Below are 24,456 nucleotides of genomic sequence, written 5' to 3'. Positions count from 1 at the left end.
TGATTATAAATAATTATCATATTAATAATTATTCATAATCATGTATTAAATTTTAGTATTAAATAATCTTCGGGAGAGTACAGTCTTGTCAATGAAAGTCGGAATTTATCAATTATTTCTTTTTTTGTGGAATTCAGCGGTTCCTTAAAGGTCAAGTCCACCCCAGAAAAATGTTGATTTGAATAAGTAGAGAAAAATCAAGCTTGCATAATGCTGAAAATTTCATCAAAATCGGATGTAAAATAAGAAAGTTATGGCATTTTAAAGTTTCGCGTATTATTCACAAAACAGTGATATGCACAACTCAGTGACATGCAAATGGAGAGTCGATGATGTCACTCACTCACTATTTCTTTTGTTTTTTATTGTTTGAATTATACAATGTTTCATTTTTTACAGATTTGACTATAAGGACCAACTTGACTGAACCATACTTATTAAACAATGCTAATTCTACATGTTCAGGAGGAATTAATCGTTGTTTCACTTGACAATGAGGAGAAAATTAGAATATTTCATATAATAAAATACAAAAGAAATAGTGAGTGGATGACGTCATCAGTCTCCTCATTCGCATACTGACCAGGATGTGCATATAACTGTTTTGTGAAATTAAGCAAAACTTCAAAATTTCTTATTTTACATCCGATTTTGATGAAATTTTCAGTGTTATGCTTGTTGGATTTTTCTCTTTTTATTCAGATCAACTCTGTGTTGGGGTGGACTTGTCCTTTAAAGGCTATAGTATGAAAAGTTTTTAAGGAATATAAGCCTGACATAGTGTGGCTGGGTCGGGGAAGGGGGACAGATAAAAGAAAAATACAATTAAGATCAAGTTCAAGTTTATTTCAATTCTGTAGAACATGTCATCAAAGAAGTAACAAGGAATTAACAATGATTAAAATGCAGAACTGAGGTGATCTAAACTCCTTAAAAATAGTTTGGAGTTTGATCGATATCCCTCGGTTTTAGTAAATAATAATATCAATGTATAATTAATATCAATGAATAGAGCATATAATTTCCTTTAAAATGATACCCTACATGATATGATTATGGTTCACATGGAAGAGCAGTGCCTTGAAATGTGGGGCAAGGTCAAAATTCAAAAGTTGCAAAATTACACAATACTGGAAGTCACTGTTCTTTTATCCGTGGTGATGAGTGAGTTTCTCTGCGGTTTCTTTTGATTTTGATTGATAATTCCTCATTGGATATCAATGTGTAATTAATATAAATGAATAGATCATTTAATTTTCTTTAAAATGATACCCTACATGATATGATTATGGTTCACATGGAGTGCCTTGAAATGTGGGGCAAGGTCAAATTTCAAAAGTTGCAAAATGACACAATATTGAAAGTCACTGTTTTTTTTTCAGGGGTGATGAGTGGGGTTTCTCAGCGGTTTCATTTTCATTGTTTTCATGCACCTTAACTCTTTGCCCGCCACGTACACTACCCCCCCCCCCCCCCCCCTGCGCCACATTAATTTTGGGGTGCCACATTCAGAGGGGGTTTGCGTGCACTGTCTTATTCAACTCGCAATAACTTTTTACTGGTTTGTCGTATTGAAAAAAATTGTGTAGCAAAGTTTTAGAGAAATGAATACTCTTGCCAATGGTATCATTATTGCTATGTATAAAATCATAGATTTTGAGAATTTTAACTTTATATTCTGTTTCCAATTTTTCGTTTAGGAGGGTATTTTATACCTCTTATATTCAATACTTCCTAATGAAGGTTAAATTTCTAAGTTAGTCCATTGAAAAGATGTGTTCTTTAGCTTTCATTACATTCCAAATCCATGTCTTTATGGTCATTATGAGCTAAGCAGTTTAGGATTGAAATGGGGCATTTAAAAAGAGTAAACTGACAATGAACTAAACTCTTCTATTAAAATTGACCCTGGCTACTTCTCAATTGATACTTTGATCCCCTTATTGTTATAGGGAGGTGGCAATTTGTATCATTCTTTTATTACAAGGAAAGCAGTGCAAGCTATTGAAAGCTCATTGAAATATATCCTAAAGCAGTTCAAAAAACTCAATTTTACGCGAAAAATCTTTATGTAAACAACGTCGGCGAAAGCTATAACACGAAAGCTAGATTCGTAAACAATGCAATACACGCGTCGCTATTGTATGTGTGTGCACACAATTACAATTAAATGCGTTCCGTATGCATTGTGTGCGAACTGTGACTTGAGTCGTCGTTGGCAGTCCGCTGTATGTGCCGCGAGTCGTCCGTGGCGGGCAAAGAGTTAACATCAACATTAACATGGAATCAAACATACCTTTGCACAAGCAAACACATAACAAACAAACATGCATGGGTATTTCAAACCACGACTCAAACCATGTTATCTCACAGAACCACCACTACAAAAGTAGGGGCTTGATTTGAATAGATTTCCATCTCTATTGACACAGACAAAAGAATCATGTTCTGTATTGACCCGTCATGGCTATTTCTGCTCATTTTGCAACTTTTCAATTCAGACCTCATCCAAAACTTTTGAATCCTGCTCTTTTTGTGATGGCATGATCTTAACAAGCATGGTATCATTTTAAAGAGAGGTAAATGATCTTTTGAATGATGTCAAAGATGCATTGTTTAAAACTGGGTGTTAGGAGAAATTAATGGCCAAACACAGATTTCCAAACTTCTTTTGAGGGGTTTATTTAAAAGCACAGCTTAAGAGCCTTGGTGAATACAAAACTGATCCCCTAGTTAATAATCATTTTTATTATTTATTAATAAATCAAACCTCACCGACTGCATCACTAACATTAGAATCTTAGTGGCATTCTTCCGCACATTCTACACATGTGAATGTGTTTTCATAAAGAGATCTTTGTTTTTACTTTTTCAGGAAAGGTCCTCTTCAATTGTTCTCTGGGCACGGTCACAAGAAAGTAATGGGTCAAGGAAATTCTGTCACTCCTCTGAGCTTGATATTTTAAGGCATCGACTGGGCTGACGCCAGGAACCTGTTTCACTCGAGATGGAGATGGCTGATAAATTCAGACGCCCCGGAGAGACCAAGCAGCAGGCCGCCGCCCGCTTCCAGAGGGATCTCCGGCGAGAACTGTTACCTCAGCAACGGGAACTACGACGGGAGTCCAACCGCAAGGAGTTCACAAGCCTCCTGAACCTCCTGACGGACCCTGAGCGAGCTCTAGATGACACGGACCATCTTGAGTGGCTTCGGCTTCTCATCTCCGGTGGGAAGCCATTTGACGACTACGCCAATGATGTCAGGGAGTTTGACGATGCCACCGCGTGTGGGTTGGTGTGGACTGCCAACTTTGTGGCGTATCGGTGCAGGACATGCGGGATCACGCCGTGCATGTCAATTTGCGCTGACTGCTTTCACGGCGGCAATCATGAGGGACACGACTTCAATATGTTCAGGAGTCTGGCAGGAGGAGCTTGCGACTGTGGTGATACAAGCGTCATGAAGGCAGAAGGGTAAGGTCATCGATTTCCTGTTCAAAATTATATTTTCCGGTCAGTTGGGTGAGAAATAGAAGTCTCTCTAAACAAAATCTCAAAATCATATTGAATGGTGTGCAGACAATATACCGGTACAAAATAACTCATCCTCCATATTCAAACCAATATAAATGTACATGTACATGTAGGCCCACATACATGTATATCTAAATCATTATGTATAATATACTCAGTGACTATGTACAGTGTACACAAACATATTCAATCATGTGCAAGTTCCCAGTTGTAACTCCACAGCAGGCATGAAATTAATTCTTAATTTTCAGGGTTACTTATCATAACTTACTACCTGAATCTGCATCATTGGATAATAAAGCTTTATAAACATTGCAATGAATGGGGATTTTCCAGTGCTCCTTTTCTTTAGTCTCCAGTGCTGTTTTGAGCATTTCAGGGGCAAAGTCTCCCTGAGCCCAGGGCGCGACAAAACCGCTTGCCCGGGGCAAGTGAAGATGACGTGCGGGCAAGCATTTCTCAAACTCAATTGCCCGATCGGGCTAGTGGTTGTTTTGGAAATAAAATATCAGTAGACCCTCTAAATTTCAATATCATTTGGATAATCACAACTATCTCTCAAATTATGTCAAACCAGTAAAAAAAACAGTGGAAACTGATATAAATACAGCGCCAATTACCAATTATTTATCGCCAGGTACCTCGTTCGCAAAACCGTGCCATCGCATCTTTAATACGTTCTATGTGTGCAATGACTGCGCATGCGCTACTTGAGCAATTTGCAAAAAAAAACACCAAATGTGGCTAAAATTTCACATTTTGCAAAATCCATGAAATGGCCATCTATTTTCCATATTACCTTGAAAATGTTTTGATAGTTGGAAACTACTGAAAAAATGAAGAATATTCAGCTCTTTCTTGACTCTCTTTCTTTACTCTGATTTATGATGATGTACTCGGTAAATGCTTTTTATTATTGTGGTCCCACATGTAGACTTTCATGTTGACCAAGTGTAAAACGATCAAACGAAACGATCAATGCTGCAACACCATGAAAAAAAACCCATGAAAGTTTACATGCGGGACTACAATATAAAAAAATATTGACCGAGTGTAACATCATAAAATGATGAAGAAAAGACAATAGAGAGGTGAATATTCCCAATTTTCTTGATAGTTTCCAACTAATTTTTTAAAAATTCCAGGAAATATGGAAAATAAATGATCATTTCATGGATTTAAAGATGCAAAATGTGAAATTTTAGCCACTCCACTTTTGATTTTTTTTTTACATCATAAAACAATCTTTTTCAGAGTCAATAAAGAGCTGAATATTTTTCACTGGCTTTCTTTATAGTTTCCAACTAAATCAAAACAATTCTAAGGAAATATGGCAAACAGATAACCATTTCATAGATTTAAAGATGCAAAAACTGAAACTTTTGCAACTTTTGGTGAAGGTTTTTTTAACCTTAAATTAAGCCCCATTATAAATAGCAAAAAAAATCAAAACAAACGTAATGACTCAGGCCTACGTTGCTGAAAATAAACTTTTAACTGTTTTTTTTTATACTGTACATGATTCTCAATCGTTGCTATTTTGTATGACCTTTAAAAATAAGAGTAGTGCTGTCAATAAAAAAATAAAACAAATAGGGCAAGAAGTTTTTTCTATCGGGCAAGCAAATTTTTTCATCACTTGCCCGACAGGGCAAGTGACATAATTTTTTTTTTGTAGAGGCCTGCCTGAGCCCCTGTGTTATTTTTTTTCCCTGCTTGACAGTGCTACTGTACAAAACTCTATGTTAATATGAAAACTTTACTGGTTTTTTGTTCTTAAATTTTATTGCATTGACGGCATGAGTATACAGTCTTAGATGTACATTGGAAAACTGGGTTTGTATCACAATTTTACAGTGTAAAATTGCACATGTAGGCCTCCTTTGTATTAATAATATTGTGGCCAAAACTGGTATGATTATTCTTATTTTTACCGGTTCAAAAGTAAGCATATCTAATAAAATTTTATATTTATAAGGCAAGGCCTCTTTTCATTGGGCACATTTCTGTATTACAGTACAAATGGGAAAAATGATTAAAGGGCACAAGAAAATCTCCAAAATTGGGCATCTTTATTTGTAGAGGTGTTGTGGCTCAGTGGAGAAGTCTCTGGACTTATCCACAAGGTCCCGGATTCAAATCCCACTGCAGCACTCACAGCCTTTGGCAAGGCGTTTGTCTACATTTGCGACTCTCTACCAAGGTGTAAAATGGATAGGCCTACCCTGTAGGAAGGAATTCTTTGAATGCTTGAGCGTTCAGGATAGCCATGGCATGCTGAAGCAGGGGTATGCATGCAGCGCTTAGCGGCATTTGTATTGAGCACTATATTAATGCATATTATTATTATCATTGTTATTACTTATTATTATTATTATCATTTATTATTATTTGTCATGTTAACCTCAGATAGTTGAAATAACTAATGAAATTTATAATATCTTCATCATTCCTTCTTTCAAGTTGGTAGTAGACCAAGTGGCTTTAGGGATCACAGGGAATTAATTTTGCTTTACAAATTTGAATAGCATTTTTGGTCATAAGAGAAAAGCTCTCAACTAAGTAATGTTCAGTCCTATGTTAAAATATGCTATACAAAAGAATTTATGTGTAGCATTCTTTAAAAGTTGTGGAGCAAATTGCGATGCGATACCAGGAAAATCATTCCCTGCATCATGGTGTTAGACTATCAGAAAACTAGACCATCGGCCAGTAGAATAAGCGGATAGACACCCAGTCAATATGACTTTCCTTCCTGACTCCATATTTATTTATGAAGTAACTAATGAAATGAAAACGTGGAGCGTTGTGGCCCAGTGGATTAGTCTTCTGACTTTGAAACAGAGGGTCGTGGGTTCGAATCCCAGCCATGGCGTAATGTTCTTCAGCAAGAAATTCATCCACATTGTGCTGCACTCAACCCAGGTGAGGTGAATGGGTACCTGGCAGGAATTTATTCCTTGAAATGCGTGTGCGCTGTAATCTAAGTAATTACGGCTGCCAAGCTACAGCTGGGGTTATAATATCCAAGTCATTTGGAATCGCATAGAGACATTATTCATAATGTGATATGCGCTATACAAGAACTGTATATTATTAAATTATTATTGATAATTGCATTATTCCTGACAGGTTTTGCAATCGCCACGGTGAAGATCACCCGCAGAGGAAGGAAGTCCCGCCCACTCTTCTTCTCATGGCACGGGAGATCATCCCCGCTCTGCTGGCAAGACTACTTCTTCACATGAGGCTCAACTATACACGAGTACCAAGTAATGACATTCTAGATAATTGATTGGAAATGGATTTTTTTTTAATGTAAATATGATGAAATAAAATCCAAAAATGATGAAAATCCATATTTTATTGTTCGAAATAGACATGAAATGAAATACTCCGAAAATTTGCTTTGCCCAATTGATCGTGGGCCCGGCAGCCGCTGTGCAGCGCCAGATCGACGAGGCTCTATCCCTTTAATCGTTGAACGCCAAACAGGGTAGCAGCAACTCCCATCTTTTAACGTCTTTTGGTCTGACGCGGCCTGGGTTTGAACCACCGACCTCCCGGTTGTGAGACGGACGCTCTACCAACTGAGCCAACACACCGGCCGAATCAAATGTAGTGACGATTTCAGAATGAGTTTGTATAGAATCCAATAAAGTGACCACCAAAGTGTCGGTATGTAAGGAAATGAACAATATGTGCCAAAGAATTCAGGAAGAAACTGTAATTGCAGAGAAATTATCAAACTAAGCACGACATTTCAATCAAATTATCGGGTCTTTACCCATCTGTGTTGGTTATTTTCAGTGCGATTGTTTACCCACTTATATATCACGATTTCACAAAGTTCACCTTATAAACTGTACCAGGTGGGTGTTTCATGAAGCCATGCGTAAGTTAAGAGCGACTTTAGAAATGACTGGTGATCCTTTCTTACTTGCTAACTAATCACCAATGAACATTTGATGTTGAGTATCATTTACATGTACCTCAAGAAAGGATCACCAGTCATTCTTAAAGGCACTCTTAAGTTACCAACAGCTTTGTGAAACGGCCCCCCAGATGTAGATCTAGGATGCTGGTGGCACAACAATTGCTCCAGGCTTTATTTTGCATTTATTTATGCATTCTATATGTTGACATTGCTGGCTTTTGTGTTTGATCAGATCAATCGCAACTCTTTGTAAGACGGGGCCCAGGTGTTAGTCCTTATTACGAGGCCAGTTTACTTTCATTGCGTTTCTCCATCCCCTCCCTATCCTCCTCTGATAGCAGACCGGTATATGAGATCATCGGGAGACGTCTTTATTTCGGCCATGAGAGAAGCCGACGCCTTCCTGGACCTCCTGCACGACCTTTGCAAAATGGGCGGGGCCATGAGGCACGTACTCACCGAGACCCTCATGGACAGGGACTTCTATGCAAAGATTCTCAAAGGTGAATTCAAAAGTATTGAAGTATTTTCCTTCATTTTCGTCTTGTTCTATGAAATGTACTTTTAGATCTCTGTATTCAAGTTTTGATTCCTCTCGTTTGTGGGGCCTCGTGGTCTAGTGGATATGACTCTCGTCTTTCAATCCGAGGGACTTGGGTTTGATTCCCAGCCATGGCGTATTTTCCATCAGCAAGAAATCTACCCACATTATGCTGCACTCAACCCAGGTAAGGTGAAATGGTTCCCAGTAGGAAGAAGTGCCTTGTCTGCTTGAGCGCCCGTATACATGTAGGCAAAAAGTGCTATATAAATCCAGATATTATTAGTTTATGATTCCCGGGGGCAGTTTCATGAAGCTGTTTGAAGTTCCACATGACTTTACACACGGACTGCTGATCCTTTCTTGTGCTTAATAATAAATCTATGTGTAGGACTAGCTGACTGTTCCAGTCTTGCATAAAGTTGTTCGTAATTTTATGAACGGCTACATGTATGTGAAACACCACCCTGCATTTATATATCGCCTTAGCTGCCTGAAACTATTACCCTGGAGACAAAGTAAAAAATAAATACATGTACTACTGTATGTTTTTTATCTATGAATATGCCTACATGTAAGTTACAAAATTTTCAGTCTTTTTTCCTCTGTTGATAAGCGACTAGATAGCGGCACTCTACAAAATCCTTGAGTGATGCTGAAACGTGAAATGGACATAATTTCTGGGGCCCATTTCATAAAAAACTTACGTTACAATATCAAATTTGCAGTAACAGTTTAAAGCTACTGAAATCCATCAATTTGATTGGCTGATGGTAAACTTGTTATAGAAATGATGCATGTGTAATTATAATTAGTCTTTGTGAAACAGGACCCTGGAAGTGGATGGCATAGTGGAAGATCAAAGATTACATAGAAAGATATGTTGAAGAATGAAAACGGGGGGGGGGGGTGTTTCACAAAGATTTAAGTATGACTTAAATCTTTGTCGCACTTAAATGCAGACGCGTACACGATATGAAACGCACAATCTTATTGATCAATATGCAGTAGTGCGCGTCCTCTTCGCATGATTTGACAAATGCGGCCGTGCCTTTTATAACTTACGCAACTAGGCATTTAAGTGCGACTCTAAGTCATACTTAAATCTTTGTGAAACACCCCCCAGTATAGGTTGGTCTGAATCAGGAGAATACCCAAGACAGAAACAAATGGTAGGAGGGAGTGTCATCATGATGCAATAGTCAGTAGCCCTTCATAAGAGGGAAAATGCTGACAGGAATATGTGATGATGAATGGTGATGATGGCCTAATTTACATTGTTTTTGTTTCCTTTGTCTAGATATAAGCAGTAATCCTGGTTCGAAGATGCACGGGAGTGACGATCTGTACAAGCACGCCCTCAACGCACTGCCTTCACCTGACCAACACGTTGTCATTGGTGGTAAGTAAAAAACAGTATTATACATCTCCCTGAACTTGTCAGCAATTTATTTTTAAAGAATCCTTTGATTCCTGTGTAAATATCCATGTTGTGAGAGCGAAGTATTTTTGTAAGTTTGCTAGTTAATATGCAGGGGAAAATTTCACCTCTACAGCACACTGCCTTCACCTGTCATTTGTAGAAGGTCTGATAAATGTAATTGATCACTTTTCAAATTGGCAACAGATTATTTCAAAGCTGAAGAAATCCTTTGATTCCTGTATTTAGTTCTATGTTGGGGTATTGTAGATATATTCCAAGGGAAAGATGATACCAGTGTTTGGTCTGGGACATTGACAGAAACAGTGACACTCAAGACACAGACACCAGTGAGATAAACCCCAAGTCTGGGGGTTTATTTTCATTTGGTGTAATGCCAATTTGTCCAATTGCCATTTTGTCTACTATCATTTAGTCTACTATCATTTGGTCTACCATCAGTTCGTCCAATATCCACATAGTCTAATTGCCATTTCGTCCACTCAAAATTTCGTCTAATAACTCGTTGGTCCAATAGCCATTTAGTCCATATACCATTTGGTCTAGTTAGACTAAGTGTTAATTGGGCAAAATGAATGAAAATAAATCGGATACTAGACGAAATGGTCATAGACGAACTGGTGATAAGTAGAAGTGATGATTGGACCAAATGGTTGTTAGACGAAATGTTGATGGACGGAATGGTATTAGACTAAATAAAGTTAGACCATGTGGTGAGTTGGCAGTAGACGAATTGGCAATTTACTGTCAGGGGGCATAATGGCCCTCCTCAACATCTTTCACTTGAAGGTTTTGACCTTGTCGTGTCATACCATTTCGATTTCTACTCTGGTTAATTCTTTTTTGTCTTGTTGTAGCCACCACATACCCTGGTATGACCAAGGACCTGAACCACCTGACCCTGCTTGAAGAATTCATATTCTGGACAGTGATCTATCGCTTCCCTCAGAAGATGGTGACCTTCCTACTAAATATGCTGCCTGATAATGACTATAAGGTGAAGCCTGCATGATAGTAAAAATAATAATAGTCACTTTTCGTATAGCGCGTAACACATAACAAATATGTCACATGTCTCTATGCGCTTTCAGAAGATATAGGAGAGGAAGAGATGTGTTGGTGATATCACTTTGTTGAGGTTCGGTACAATTTGAATAAGTTAGGTTTTAAGGGCTTTTTTTAATTTGTTAACTGAATTGATTGTTTTCAGGGAATTTGTTTCATAAAACAGGGGCTGCATGAGCAAATGAATGTTCACCATATGTGTTTGTTGATATTGGAGGAATGATTAATAAATTCAGTACTTTGTGAACATAGATGTTCTAGACGTGTTGAGTTATAGACATTGACAAAATCATTTAAGTAAAAAGGAGCAAGTCCATGTATATGCTTTATAACATACATGTAAATGCCAATCTTGCTAACAATTTAAAAACAAGTTTAAACAAATTCAAATAAAATAACCACCTGGTCTCCGGACTTTGCCACATTTGCCACTCTTCACCCAGGTGTAGTAAGTTAGGAAGGAATTTCTTGAAAGTTGAGTGCCCGATCAGGGTAGCCATGCTAAAGCCGAGGGTAATAGTATGCAGCGCTTTGAAACATTTGTATTAAGCGCTTTACAAATGTTGCATATTATTAATATGAACCAAATGATTCTGGTAATCTGGTAAAAAAAATGTGTAGTTGCTGAGAAATGGATAATAAACATGGCATTTTAACCATGTGGCAGGTATTTATCCAAATAGTCTTCAGTATGATTGTTTTTCAGCTTGGATTTCATGATTTCACTGAGTGAAAGTTTATTTGAAATGATCTACATTTAAGATCAATGATGTTGACAATTCAGATCAACAATGGTGACATTTGGATCAACGATTCATTTAGCTTGATTTTACAGATTTTCTCATGAAATCATTGTTTGCAAGATGGGGTACTAAGCTTTAAGCCCCTTTCACATATGGTGAGAAAAAGCTCATTGCAACATTAGTCGTACTCTACAGACATTAGGAGCCACGCCGTCCCCTTTTAGTTCCATGCCTGCAAATTTCATCAAGTTGTATTGTTGTTTTTATGTACCGTACGCTGCATAAAGGAACTCTTCACGACGACGTTTGTCCAGCATTACGGGTGCATCGCGATGTTCCTGGCGGAGGAGAGGGCCCCCAACCTCCTGGCCAATCGGGTCGTCCACATCAGCGTGCAGCTCTTCAGCAACGAGGACCTGGCGTTGCGCATGGCCGATGAGATGCGCCTGCTGGAGATCCTCATCAAGTGCGCCCTCAACCAAGTCATGAAGACAGCCATGACGTGTCCCATGACAGGTCAGTCAGTCCCTTAGGTCTAAAGCACCGAGGAAAGATATAAAAGGAAACTTGAAAATGAGGATTGGATGAAATTAATGAGGGGACTCTCCCCAAAATAAAATCTCTTGGGTCCACAAAGATCTGTTCAAGATTTGACCTTGAGGGTGTTTCACAAAGATTTAAGTGTGCCTTAGAGTCGCACTTGAATGCTGACGGGCACATGATATGTAATGCACAATCTGATTGATCAATACGCAGTAGTACGCGTCATCTTGGCATGATGCCTTTTATACCGCATGCAACTAGACATTAAAGTGTGACTCTAAGTCATATTTAAATCTTTGTGAAACACCCCCCTGGAAGGTACAAAGTTCCTTCAATTTAATCAATTATTCAATAGTAGGTTGATTTATGTAGGCCTTACTGCAGATCACAATCAAAAGTCAATGTACATGTGGACAAACATTTTCTTTAGGCCTGATTTACTTTGTTTATTTTTAAAAACGTTTAAATGCTATTAATAAATGGGTGGTCATGGTTAATTGGCAAAAGGGGGGGGGGGAACTTCCCAAAAAAGTAGCAAAAAGCTTTATAAATCCAGCTATCGTTCTCGTCATTATCTTTGTTGATCTGTAGGTCAAGGAAGCAAGGTCCGAAACAGACACCAGGTTGTCAACTGTGACAATAGGATCCTGAAAGGACAGTGCTACTGGCCGATTATCAGCGATCTGACCAATATCATATCGCATCGGTCAGTTGCAGAGCGGTTCTTCAGCAGCCCTGATCTGATGGCTCTCTGGGCTCGGTTCCTGAGATACTTCATGTGTAAGTACTAAAGAGGATGGTGATGATGATGATGATGATGATGATGATGATGATGATAATGATGATGGAGATGATGATGATGATGATGATGATGATGATGATGATGATGATGATGATGATGATGTTGAAGATGGTGGTGGTGATGATGATGGTGGTGGTGGTAGAGATTTTGATGATGATGATGATGATGGTGATGATGATGATGATATAAAAATTTGTATGGTGGTTGTGATATTAGTGATGATGATAGAGATGACAATGATTATTAAAAGGGTGATGGTAAGAATGATGATGGTGGTAGTGATGACGATGATGATGATGATGATGGTGATGATGATGATGATGATGGTGGTGATGATGATGATGATGATGATGATGGTGATGATGATGATGATGATGAATTTGTAATGGTGGTGACAATTATTATGGTGGTAATAATGATGGTGATGGTGATCACATTGACAATGATGATTATGATCTTGAAAATGATGAAAGCAATGATTCTATTAATGAAATTTTACTTTCTCTTTACCTTCATTTCGGCACACTGATATCATTGCTCCAGAAAATAATCACAACCATAATAAATACAATTACCATGAATGAATAACTTACAAACGTGATTTTGTTTTCACCATACTTGTATATACATGCTTTTCGAGTCGTAGAGATTCTGTTACATTCATACTTGTCTTTGCTGTGCAGGTATGAATCTCAATGTAAGAGAGTTGAGCCAACACGTAGAGTTTGAGTCCAACACCTACTCCACTGCTTTCTCGGCTGAAATAGAGGCCTGTGCTGCCCCCATGTGGCAGATGACTGTCCATTGCAAGGATCTAGTGAGTAGCCACATTTGTTGTGTTTTTGTCTCACCTGCATAGCAGAGTGAGACTATAGGCGCCGCTTTTCCGACGGCGGCGGCGGCGTCAACACCAAATCTTAACCTGAGGTTAAGTTTTTGAAATGACAGCATAACTTAGAAAGTATATGGACCTAGTTCATGAAACTTGGCCATAAGGTTAATCAAGTATTACTGAACATCCTGCATGAGTTTCACGACACATGACCAAGGTCAAAGGTCATTTAGGGTCAATGAACTTTGGCCGAATTGGGGGTATCTGTTGAATTACCATCATAACTTTGAAAGTTTATGGATCTGATTCATGAAACTTGGACATAATAGTAATCAAGTATTACTGAACATCCTGTGTAAGTTTCAGGTCACATGATCAAGGTCAAAGGTCATTTAGGGTCAATGAACTTTGGCCAAATTGGGGTATTTGTTGAATTACAGCCATAAATTTGAAAGTGTGTTGGTCTAGTTCATAAAACTTGGACATAAGAGTAATCAAGTATCACTGAACATCCTGTGCGAGTTTCAGGTCACATGATCAAGGTCAAAGGTCATGTAAGGTCAAAGAACTTTGGCCACGTTGGGGGTATTTGTTGAATTGCCATCATATCTCTATAAGTGTATTGGTCTAATTCATAAAACGTGGAAATACGAGTAACCAAGTATCACTGAACATCTTGTGCGAGTTATAGTAGTTTTCAAAATCAGCACTGCTGCTATATTGAATCGCGTGATGCAGGTGAGACGGCCAGAGGCATTCTACTTGTTAAGAATTAGTGGGTGGCATGACGGGTGAGGGGGTGTGGTGACTGCCCACATGGTATTTCATGTAGTGAAATACACTGTAAAAAAGAAGAGGGAAGGAAAAGAAGGGAAAGGGAAGAGAGAAAATAGGAGAGCATTAAAAAGAGAGGGCATATGATGTGTAACCAAGGCCTAGTTATCAGGGGGCTGTTTCATAATGCTGTTCGTAAGATAAGAGCGACTGGTGAACCTTTCTTACACGCTAAACCATCACCAATGAATATGCCATATACCACAAGAAAGGATCACCAGTCGTTCTTAAAGTCGCTCTTACGAACGGCTTTATGAAACACCCACCTGGGTCTGTCGTCCAATCGAGGAAGAAATTTATATCGTCTATTTCATTTGTGATTTAGATGATAAATCATCGATAAACCTCGGTTTCGTTTTTTATGGGACGCACTGTATAATGATTAAGAATATTCCAGAATGTCTCATTAAAGCTTTGTTAGGCATGCCTATTTAATGGGACGGAGTAATTTTTGTTATTTCTGGAATGTAAAAAGATAGTCAATATAAAGACTGCTTAACAATAGAGCCTGCCAGCAGTGGAAAATCACAATAGGATTAGCTATGTTTTACATTGTTAATTTCATGAGGTCATTCAAGAGTCTTCTAGAATTGAACTGCTCTAGAAAGAAGGAGAATGTTCTTTTTAAAGACAATACTAGAAGTTTCCAGAATAGTGGAAATTCATATATATAAGCTGGCAGTTTCTTCATCATATGATACCCCTTTCATAAACCCAATTATGCGGCTAATAGCAGCATAATTTGGTCGTAAAATCGGAGGACCAGAGTTATCCGCATTATTTTGATGCTGCAATTATCCGCATAATAGCGGCATCGGGACCAGATTTTGACTTTATGAACGCATTTCCAAATAATGCGGATAATTGCCATGGTGCGGTCACAAGGCCACCCTTTTCCAACACAACCGCATCGGAGGGGGCGTGTGCAGTTGTCATGACGATTATCCGCCTTTTCCAGGATAGGCGCTCGTAAAAATAGTGCGGATTATTTTCGGAGTTTGTGAACGCAATTTTTATTGAATTATCCGCATTACTCTTAGGCGGCTAATTGGAGGATGGGTTTATGAAAGGGGTATTACTATCCTCCCCCCTCATCCCTCCCTTACCATTATCAGTGCATGGATGAATTAATTGTAAAAGTGAGATTACATATTATAACCTGGGGGCCATTTCATGAAGCTTTTCGTAAGTTAAGAGTGGCTTTAAGAACGACTGGTGATCCTTTCTAGTGGTAAATGATATTCACCATTAAATGTTCATTTGGGATTGTTTGGCGCAAAAGAAAGGATCACCAGTCTTTCTTAAGTTCACTCTTAACTTACGAACAGCTTTGTGAAACATCCACCTGTTCATGTCATTGACAAAGGGGAAAGACTAAGGATTAATCATTAGAACAATAAGTGAGATACCAGGGGGGTGTTTCACAAAGATTGAAGTATGACTTAGAGTCGCACTTAAATACCGACGCGTACATGAAATGCAACGCGCATTCTTGTTGATCAAAACGCAGTAGTGCGCCTGCTCTTGGCATGGACTGACCAATGCGGTCATGCCTTTTATACCTTACGCAACTAGGCATTTAAGTGCAACTTTAAAGGAGAATGAAACCCTTGAAACCAGCTGAATCCATATCAAAGAGAAAAATCAAAGAAACATATTGTTGAAAGTTTGAGGAAGATTGAATGAATAATAAGAAAGTTATGAGCATTTGAAAATTGAGATCACTAATGCCATGTAGATCCTCCCATTGGCAATGCAACCAAGATCTGTGATGTCACACACGTACAACTCCCTCATTACTTTAGTACTTATTTCACTTATATTCTCACTTTTATAGAGTCTATCACAAGGTGAGGTGTTCTCTTTATGAGAGGACAAGTACAGAGGTTTCACAACATTATATCAATGATGAATCGTTTGTCATATGATTAGAATGAGCAAAAAGAGATGTTTTGGGGTATATTTTCAGTGTCCAAAACTGGACAACTCTCCCCTTTTGGACACTGAAAATGTACCCCAAAACATCTCTTTTTGCTCATTCTAATCATATGACAAACGATTCATCATTGATATAATGTTGTGAAACCTCTGTACTTGTCCTCTCATAAAGAGAACACCTCACCTTGTGATAGACTCTATAAAAGTGAGAATATAAGTGAAATAAGTACTAAAGTAATGAGGGAGTTGTATGTGTGTGACATCACAGATCTTGGTTGCATTGCCAATGGGAGGATCTACATGGCATTAGTGATCTCAATTTTCAAATGCTCATAACTTTCTTATTATTCATTCAATCTTCCTCAAACTTTCAACAATATGTTTCTTTGATTTTTTTCTTTGATATGGATTCAGCTGGTTTCAAGGGTTTCATTCTCCTTTAAGTCATAATTAAATATTATTGAAACACCCCCCTGGACAACTATCTTCTGAATGGGGTCTGTAATCACTGGAAGAGAAACAGTATACAAATAATGAGTGTTTATGAGTGCAATGGACAGAATGCTTCATGAGGTGAAAGATGAAATGATCCATTCAACGAGGCGTAGCCGAGTTGAATGGATCATTATTTTATCTTTCACCGAATGAAGTATTTTGTCCATTGCACGAATGAAAAGAACATTCAATATTTGGTTTATATGACACTTAAAAATATGTTATTTTTCATATGAAATTTATCAATCTCGATGCAAAATATACTCGGTCAGTTGATTGTCGCGTACATACAACATGCGCGCTGCAAACACCTTACTTGTAGTGCCTGCAGCGGTGCGCGCATGCAGTGGACAAATCGTATGGATCCAAAATTGCACGATGAATGGATCCAAAATTGCACGGTTGATGACGTCATTGTAAAATGGACTGAATGATCAAACAACCAATCAAATGACAAGGATCTATCTAGGTGTCATATAAAGATTGATAATGCATGATGATGATTTAATGTTGTCAACCCACCTCTCGGGATGGCATGATGGAATTACGTCATGTTTCAGGGTTCAACTTGTGCGTATGTAGTATAAAAAGCACAAATTGTCCATATTATACAAATACACCATGACGCTCGCGGATCTGGCTGAAAATATTCTCATCGAAGGAACATCAGGGCCCCATCTTACAAAGAGTTACGATCGATCGGATCAGTCGTAACTCTATGGAAATCCATCCGCAACATAACTTTTTTCTGTCGGAAACTTGTGCAATGTCCAATGTAAACGAAGAGAAGCATACTGAATTGTCAAGACATCAATGAATGTATGAGTAGGCTATACATCATATCTAGAAAAAATCTAAACAAACATGTATCTTATATGTTGACTGTGCTGGCTTTCCATAGTTGTGATGATCGCGTCAATCGCAACTCTTCATAAGACGGGCCCCAGCAGTGCCCTTACGTCTCCATGATGTATCATTGAAACTATATTTTCCATTCTTGTGCAAGCAGAATGCTTCAAACTTCACCTTTGGTATGCTGCTGGCGTGCCTGAAGGAGCTCTGCCATTGGCTGGCCGATAGCAGACTACCGAGGGAGCTGCACCCTCTCCAGGTCTCCTTTCACTTGCCTCTCCTGCGATACTTCTCCAACTTCCTCAGTCAGGTCAGTTTGACACCACGTTTCTAAAACTTTCCGCATTTTATGAGGCATGCTGAGAAGCTCTTAGAAGAGTTTGCCCTCATTGATAAGTTGTGTATGTTAGAAAAAAACATTATTTTCTTCAGCATTTATTTAATATTTTTTGAAATAATATAACAATCAAATACATTCATGGTATGAATCACAGATAAAGTGACTAAAAATATCATTCAACCAAAAATGATCTGCAACTTAATTATTATAAAATTCACAACCTGATAGAGAAGGATCATCATTATATTAAGCAGAATATTTGAAATAAGAATAAGAAATAAGAATCATTTTGTATTCTCAAGAGCTAAAATTCCTTTATCTTATATGATAAGTGTTTGAAAAAGAGATTTCCGAACTGTAATTGCAGGATTAGTATGTCACATATCCTCACTTTCTTGTCAAATTCACTGATGATGCCAAATCATTCACTTATTATTGCAGTAGAGGGTGCTTTGCCATTTCTAATTTGCTGTCCAACAAGGTCGATTACATGGAGATTGCTACAGCCCATTTTGGTGAAAAACTAAAAAAAAAATGGCTGACACCAGTCACACAAGACATCAGAAAAATGACAAAACTGTACCAGAAAATTAATAGATACATCAATGCTAGTCCCAGTTCATTAGTTAAATTCCATTTCTTTTTGTTCTTGTGAGCTCTACTTCTACCCAGGTTGACACTTCTTCTTTTTGATTCTTTATTTGATTCTAATTTAATTTTTTGTCATCTCTTCAACAATATTACATGTATGTTATATTTTTAAAGTCACATGGATTGGAAAGGAAGACCTTTGGGTTATAGTTATTTAGTTAATCTTTTTCCTTTCCCGGCATCCATGTGACTCTCGATCTTATCCTATTGCTTGTATATGTTATTTATGTGTTTGATTATGCCGAATGAATAATAATAATAATTCCAGTTTGAATGTCAGTAGAGTGAGATAGCTAAGTTGCAAGCACACTGATCATTTTAATCTTAGATGGAATTTTTTCTTTTTATCATGAGTTGTTTCATTGGAACATCAGAATGGGGAATATTTTACCAGAATCAAATCAAATCAGATAGTGTCTGCCATTCCAGCTTTCCAGACTCAGGCTTAGATATTATAATATTCTTGACTGCTACTTCAAAAAGGTTTTCTACAGTTCTGCACATTTATAATTCCCTGAAGTAATTATATGCTGATGATTTTTTCCCCCTTTTTTTGTATTAGGCAATCAATCTGCAGGGCCTAGACTTTGAGAAGATCAGACTGGATAAGGGACTCTTGACAAGACTCATGGTCTTCCCACTTCAGATACAGGTGAGGCGCCCTCTTTTGTCACATTTATCAAAATCCCATGGATGTTATTCAAATAGCCATAACCAGTGTCTAGTATCTATTCAGAATGACCGATTGTCCAACTAATCGATAGTAATCGAGTAATGCAAAGTCAACAGCCATTGACTCAACTTTCTTCAGGAGCTCAAATGCAATACTTATTCAGTGTGATTACAATTTCTGCCACTGTTTATGGCATGTTGTGTTATACATAAAATCAATCTTGTTCTCTTTTCATTTGTTCGTTTTAACTAATTTTTGAATTCTCATTTGAAAGGTACCATGTGATAGCAGATAATGATATAAAGGACAGTAATACTTTTGGTATTTTTTTTTTCTACAAGGTAAAATGTAGATAATGACAGGTACTTATTGTTTTTGCCGCATAATATAGGCGATGGATACAAGCTGATGTCTTTGCTGTTATGCTAAAACGTCTGATATGGCAAGACTACAAACACTGGCTGCCGCCGACTATGTCCTCTTGCCTCACTTCAGTCTTTACTTTCTTACTAATCAACAAAAGTTCGGTAAAGAGTTTTTGTAGTTTACAACTGTCGCTGATATTGTGCGAACAAGAATGTAATCTTTAATTCTGTGCTGTTTGATCACCTTGCAGGCCAAACTCAGCGAGATATTCAGTGGAATGTGGGTTCGCAACGGTGTCCAGATGAAATGTCAGGCAATGACTTATCTTCAATGTCACTTCTGTGCCTCGATGGGGGATCTAGATCTCTACTTTCTTCAGGTGGGTCAGAGGGAGCATGTCATAAAGATATCAGAAATACCCCCCCCCCCTAGTAGATTTCTACCTGTTATTAAGTCTTTCTCAATTTCAAAAAAAAATTTAATGCATTTTTAAAAGAAATTCAATTTTTAAGTGTGTATCAGTCTTTAGGAATAAAAAGCTTAATAAATCATCATGTCGCTTCAGGAACACCCTCAGTACCATAATTTTGCGCATTGCATGTGTGCAGTAATGCCCTTAGTTGTGCGCATAAGGGCATTGTGTCAGGGCGTTTCTGCACCGGCGAGGTGCGCGGAAGTGTGTGTTGCTAAGGGCGTTCCTGCACCGACCCGACAAAATATGGCTTCAAGTAATTCATTGCCCTTTACAGAGCTGCCAAGTAGTACGATTTTTCCGTATTTAGTACGTTTTTGCAACCAAAATACGGCAGTACGTTTTTTGTATTTAAAAAAAAAAAAAAAAAAATCTTTTTTTTTTTTTTTTTTTTTTACAAAATCGAAATTTATTGAGAAAAATCATCTCTATATGTCTCTTTCATGAAACGTACACAAATATGGTTATTAGATCAATGTAATTTCATCTCACTTTTTTTTTTTTTCAATCATTTTGTAAAAACCAGGGTGAGATATACACAAGTTTCAATGTTTTTTTGTTTTCATCTTCAAGAGCAGTGCACATTTTAGCTTGCATGCAGCTTGAGTGCCGTGATGGGCGAGTGCGCCAAACATTTTATTATGAAATACACTTTTTTGGGGAAAAATACAAAATATTTATCTCACACGGTAAAAATACTGATTTTTTTGTCAAAATACTGATTTTGGGAGATAAGAATACTGAAAATGCAAAATACAACTTGGCAGCTCTGCCTTTATAGCTTAAATGTGTTTTATTTTTTAATGACAGGTGTGTGCATCTCAATTAGACCCAGACTACGTAGTGGAGACCATTTTCAAGAGGTATGTTCCTTGTCGGGTAACTTGCTTTGTACAGTAGAATAGTGGAGAGGTCCCTCAGAGAGGACCTTAAGCCATTATTCCTCTGGTTGCTTGCTTGCTAAAAACCATTCATGCTTTCTTAGCAATCGAATGAAAAAAATCACCATTTTACCATTTAACTGTATTTGGGAGAAAATTGGTAACTACAGTACAATATGTACATTGCCACTCAATGGCAATATACAATTAATGCACGTAAGCCCGTGCATGCAGGGCCAAATATTAAACAATGTGCGAGAAGAGCCAATGGATATACCGCACCGAGGTCCACAGGACCGAGTGCGGTATATCCATTTGGCGAGTCAAGCACAGAGTTCATTATTCAGGTCCTCTATGCACAAGAATGCGTGTATCATTTGTTTTACACAAATTATCTAGGTAATTCTAGATAATTCAAGACCTCGCACTATCCTGCACTCTGACGTCAGAGTGCAGGATAGTGCATTTTGGATGCAATAGTGCAATTCGCTGAATATCATGTGATCCGATTTGGACCAATCGGATTACAGAACAGTCTTGGGAGTTGTATAATGAAGAATAATACATGGTTTGAGCTGCTGACCGTGATATCCACTGGTACTTGATACCAATTAAGAAAAAATGATTATTGGGAAGTGTTGTGTAGCAGTTTTGACCCTCGCCTTGTAAATCAGAGGTCATGTATTCAATTTTGACAGAGCAGTAGCATCCTTTGGGAAAGCGTCAATTCACACTTGGCCACTTTCCACCCAAGTGTTACCTGGTAGAATGCGAACGTCAGTGTTGTTGGCTTAGCGATTAGAGCGTCTTGACCGCTTGTTATTTGAGTACTCCCCAGGGAGTGGAGATGGTGCATACTGTGGGCAGACAAGCCAGAATGCAATGACCTTGGGGTGTTTCGTGAAGAGTTCAGTGAGACTTAAGGCGACCGCACACCTTACGACTCGTCTCCGACCCGATTTTAGAATAAAATGTTGTAGAATTTGATGCTAATATTGAGACTTGGAATATCTTACTGTGTAATGTTTAAATCATCATATGAATACCTATGATCAAATTTGTGACTATGCTATCATCTAGTCGTAATGACATCATAGCAGTCGTACGATTGGCTACGATTTGAAACTAATTTGGACTTTACTCCGAAATAAGGGCTTGCAATCTTTAGAAATGGTTATAATATTATTATTTCAATTAATTTTAACCTCAAATAAAATGATATGTTAAATTCACATCTTCAGAAAATGAGCAAAATGCGATTTGTTCCAAAATCGGGTCGCAGACCAGTCGTAAGGTGTGCGGTCGCCTCTAGAGTGCTTCAGTGCCGATGCACACATGACGTGGAACACCCAAACTTATTGATTAATACACAGTAGTGCCCCTCCTGTGGGCATTTTTTGACCAATGCGACGATATCTTTTATACCACACGCAACTGGGAATTGAGTGCCACTCCAAGTCACACTAAAAGTTTTGTGAAACACCCCCCACTCCTCTAGGATGATATTCATATATTTGCAAAGTGCTGTTCCAGCACGATAAGCAGCTTTGAATCTATGTGGCACATTCTTACATGTAACACAAACTGGATCTAGGTACATAGTTAAAGGGGAATCCAACCCAAATAAAAACTTGTTTTTATAAGAAAAAGAAAAATCAGACAAGTTGATAGGTGAAAGTTTGAACAATATTGGACAAAGAACAAGAAAGTTATGAATTTTTCAAAGTTGTAAATATTGGTAATCACTATACTCATGGAGACTTCAAATTGGCCGCATATGGGATGTCATAGCGATGTTAGGCAAGGACTACTCTTCCATGTACTCCACTACATATTATGGCTAAAATGTTATTTTCCCTCAAAGTTTTATTTCAAATTATATTTTTCTTTCATGAGGACATTAAACAATATACTACCTGTATGGGTTATATTTAGATTACTGCCCCAGGGGAATGGGTACTTAGAAGAAAACCACATTCCCTGATAATAATGTACATGGCCTATGGGAAAGTTGTCCTTGCCCCTTGTCATAATTTACTTACCCAGTTGCCAATTTGAAATCTACATACTATTAGTGATCCCAATTTTAAAGCAGCTATAACTTTCTTATTTCTTGTCCGATTTCTTTCAAATTTTCACCATTCTGTTTAATTTATTTTTCTCCTTCCCAACACAACATTTTATAGCCAAGGCTGGATTCTCCTTTAAAGTTTGATGATACATTTTCATTTGATTCATATTTCATTTTCTTCTGTTTACATTCCCAGATTCAATGTATTTGAGTGGCTTGTAGTGGACCCTAACAAGCCAGCCAGCTCTTTAGAACCAGACAAAGTCATGTCCATGTTAGAGGGCGCCCTTCAACATATTGCAATGCTTGTCAGCATAAGAACCCATCTAGGTACGTGTTTGGTTAGAAGGTGACATGACTCTTGCTCCTGCGATGGTCGTTAGGGGTGTTATTCCTTCAAAGATGTAGAGTTAGGGTTAGAGCGGCAATAGGGTTTTATGTTAGATCCAGTGTTGAAGTTAGTCATACGACCAAGCATTTGCCCCCCCCCCCTTGCCATTATGCACCTGTACCCTTACGTTAAGAATTTGTAATTGTTTTCTGGGGCAGTCACGCAGTCAAGCTTAGCTTACAGTGGCAGCCCCTGCAACCTTAATCCATATGTAATAGAAAAATGCAACATTGTTCAATGTTTTGCTTGTCAGTTAATTTATTACCTGTATTATTGTATTTTCTTTGTTAATGTGTCAATGTGCAGAAACCAATGAATGAAAATGAAAAAAAGTAATAATTTATTGCTGAGCAATTGCCATCAGAGCAATTGTCATGGAACCCGTTGGAGTCTCATAATGAACAAGCAGCTTTGCCCTCATCAGAGCCAAAATCGCTCCCAAATAGAATGTTTGGGGGTGATCGCCCCTTTATTGAGGTCCCCCAAGATCAGCCACAAACAATATTCGAGATCATTAAAGCGATACTCCAGGCTGAAAATAAGATGATTTGAGCAGATAGAGTCAACTGAAGATTTCATCAAAATTGGAGAAGGAAGAACAAAGTTACTACATTTAAAATTTTGTCTTTTATTTCAGTTATTATTATTTCATATTGGTTACAAAATTGTGAAATCATTGCGTACTGCATGTACTTTAGTAAAGCTTCATTGATCACCAGGGATGTTGTCAATGCCGGCCTTGAGGCCACCTTTTACTGGCCTTGACCTTGGCCTCAGTCCGAGTGACATGTGGAAAGTCTAAGGGAGAATTTTTTCTCCAGCGGTCTCTTGACTCGGAAGTAACAGCCTGGACTACATCCCTCATGATCACCATGGAAATCTGTAACTTACGTTGTTTAATCGCTGATGTGGTTTACGGTACACCATGTGAAGTGTTATAGAAACAGTGGATAGAGGAAGAGAAGAAATGGATAGGCGAGAAAGTGGAGATTTGAGAGTAGAGTATTCTTTCTTGAAAGTAGTCCTGAAAAGGACTGTAAACCAGGAAAGATTG

General features: G+C 38.1%; 1 protein-coding gene across 3 annotated transcripts in view; it reads left to right on the top strand.

The window, feature by feature from the left end:
* The first annotated feature begins 2,873 nt into the window (after positions 1-2,873).
* LOC129274821 (E3 ubiquitin-protein ligase ubr3-like) overlaps positions 2,874-24,456 on the top strand; it is a 78,819-nt gene continuing 57,236 nt past the window's right edge. For 2 of the 3 annotated variants that reach the window (XR_010295545.1, XM_064108842.1), the window contains exons 1-13: positions 2,874-3,474; positions 6,667-6,806; positions 7,813-7,974; positions 9,313-9,414; positions 10,311-10,450; positions 11,549-11,777; positions 12,396-12,584; positions 13,290-13,423; positions 17,715-17,867; positions 19,111-19,200; positions 19,838-19,966; positions 20,870-20,922; positions 23,208-23,341. Coding sequence is in view for 2 of the 3 variants with exons in the window: in XM_064108842.1 (XP_063964912.1) it covers positions 3,008-3,474; positions 6,667-6,806; positions 7,813-7,974; positions 9,313-9,414; positions 10,311-10,450; positions 11,549-11,777; positions 12,396-12,584; positions 13,290-13,423; positions 17,715-17,867; positions 19,111-19,200; positions 19,838-19,966; positions 20,870-20,922; positions 23,208-23,341 (2,122 nt within the window). In the remaining variant the exon portion in view is untranslated. Of the gene's footprint in view, positions 3,475-6,666; positions 6,807-7,809; positions 7,975-9,312; positions 9,415-10,310; positions 10,451-11,548; positions 11,778-12,395; positions 12,585-13,289; positions 13,424-17,714; positions 17,868-19,110; positions 19,201-19,837; positions 19,967-20,869; positions 20,923-23,207; positions 23,342-24,456 lie in introns of all 3 variants that reach the window. The other variant, XM_064108841.1, reaches the window with a different exon arrangement.

This window comes from Lytechinus pictus, chromosome 13 (genome assembly GCF_037042905.1).
Source record: "Lytechinus pictus isolate F3 Inbred chromosome 13, Lp3.0, whole genome shotgun sequence".
In the NCBI taxonomy this organism is placed as follows: Eukaryota; Metazoa; Echinodermata; class Echinoidea; order Temnopleuroida; family Toxopneustidae; genus Lytechinus; species Lytechinus pictus.
The sequence above is the reverse complement of the archived record's forward strand: the minus strand, read 5'-3'. Positions and strand labels throughout refer to the sequence as shown.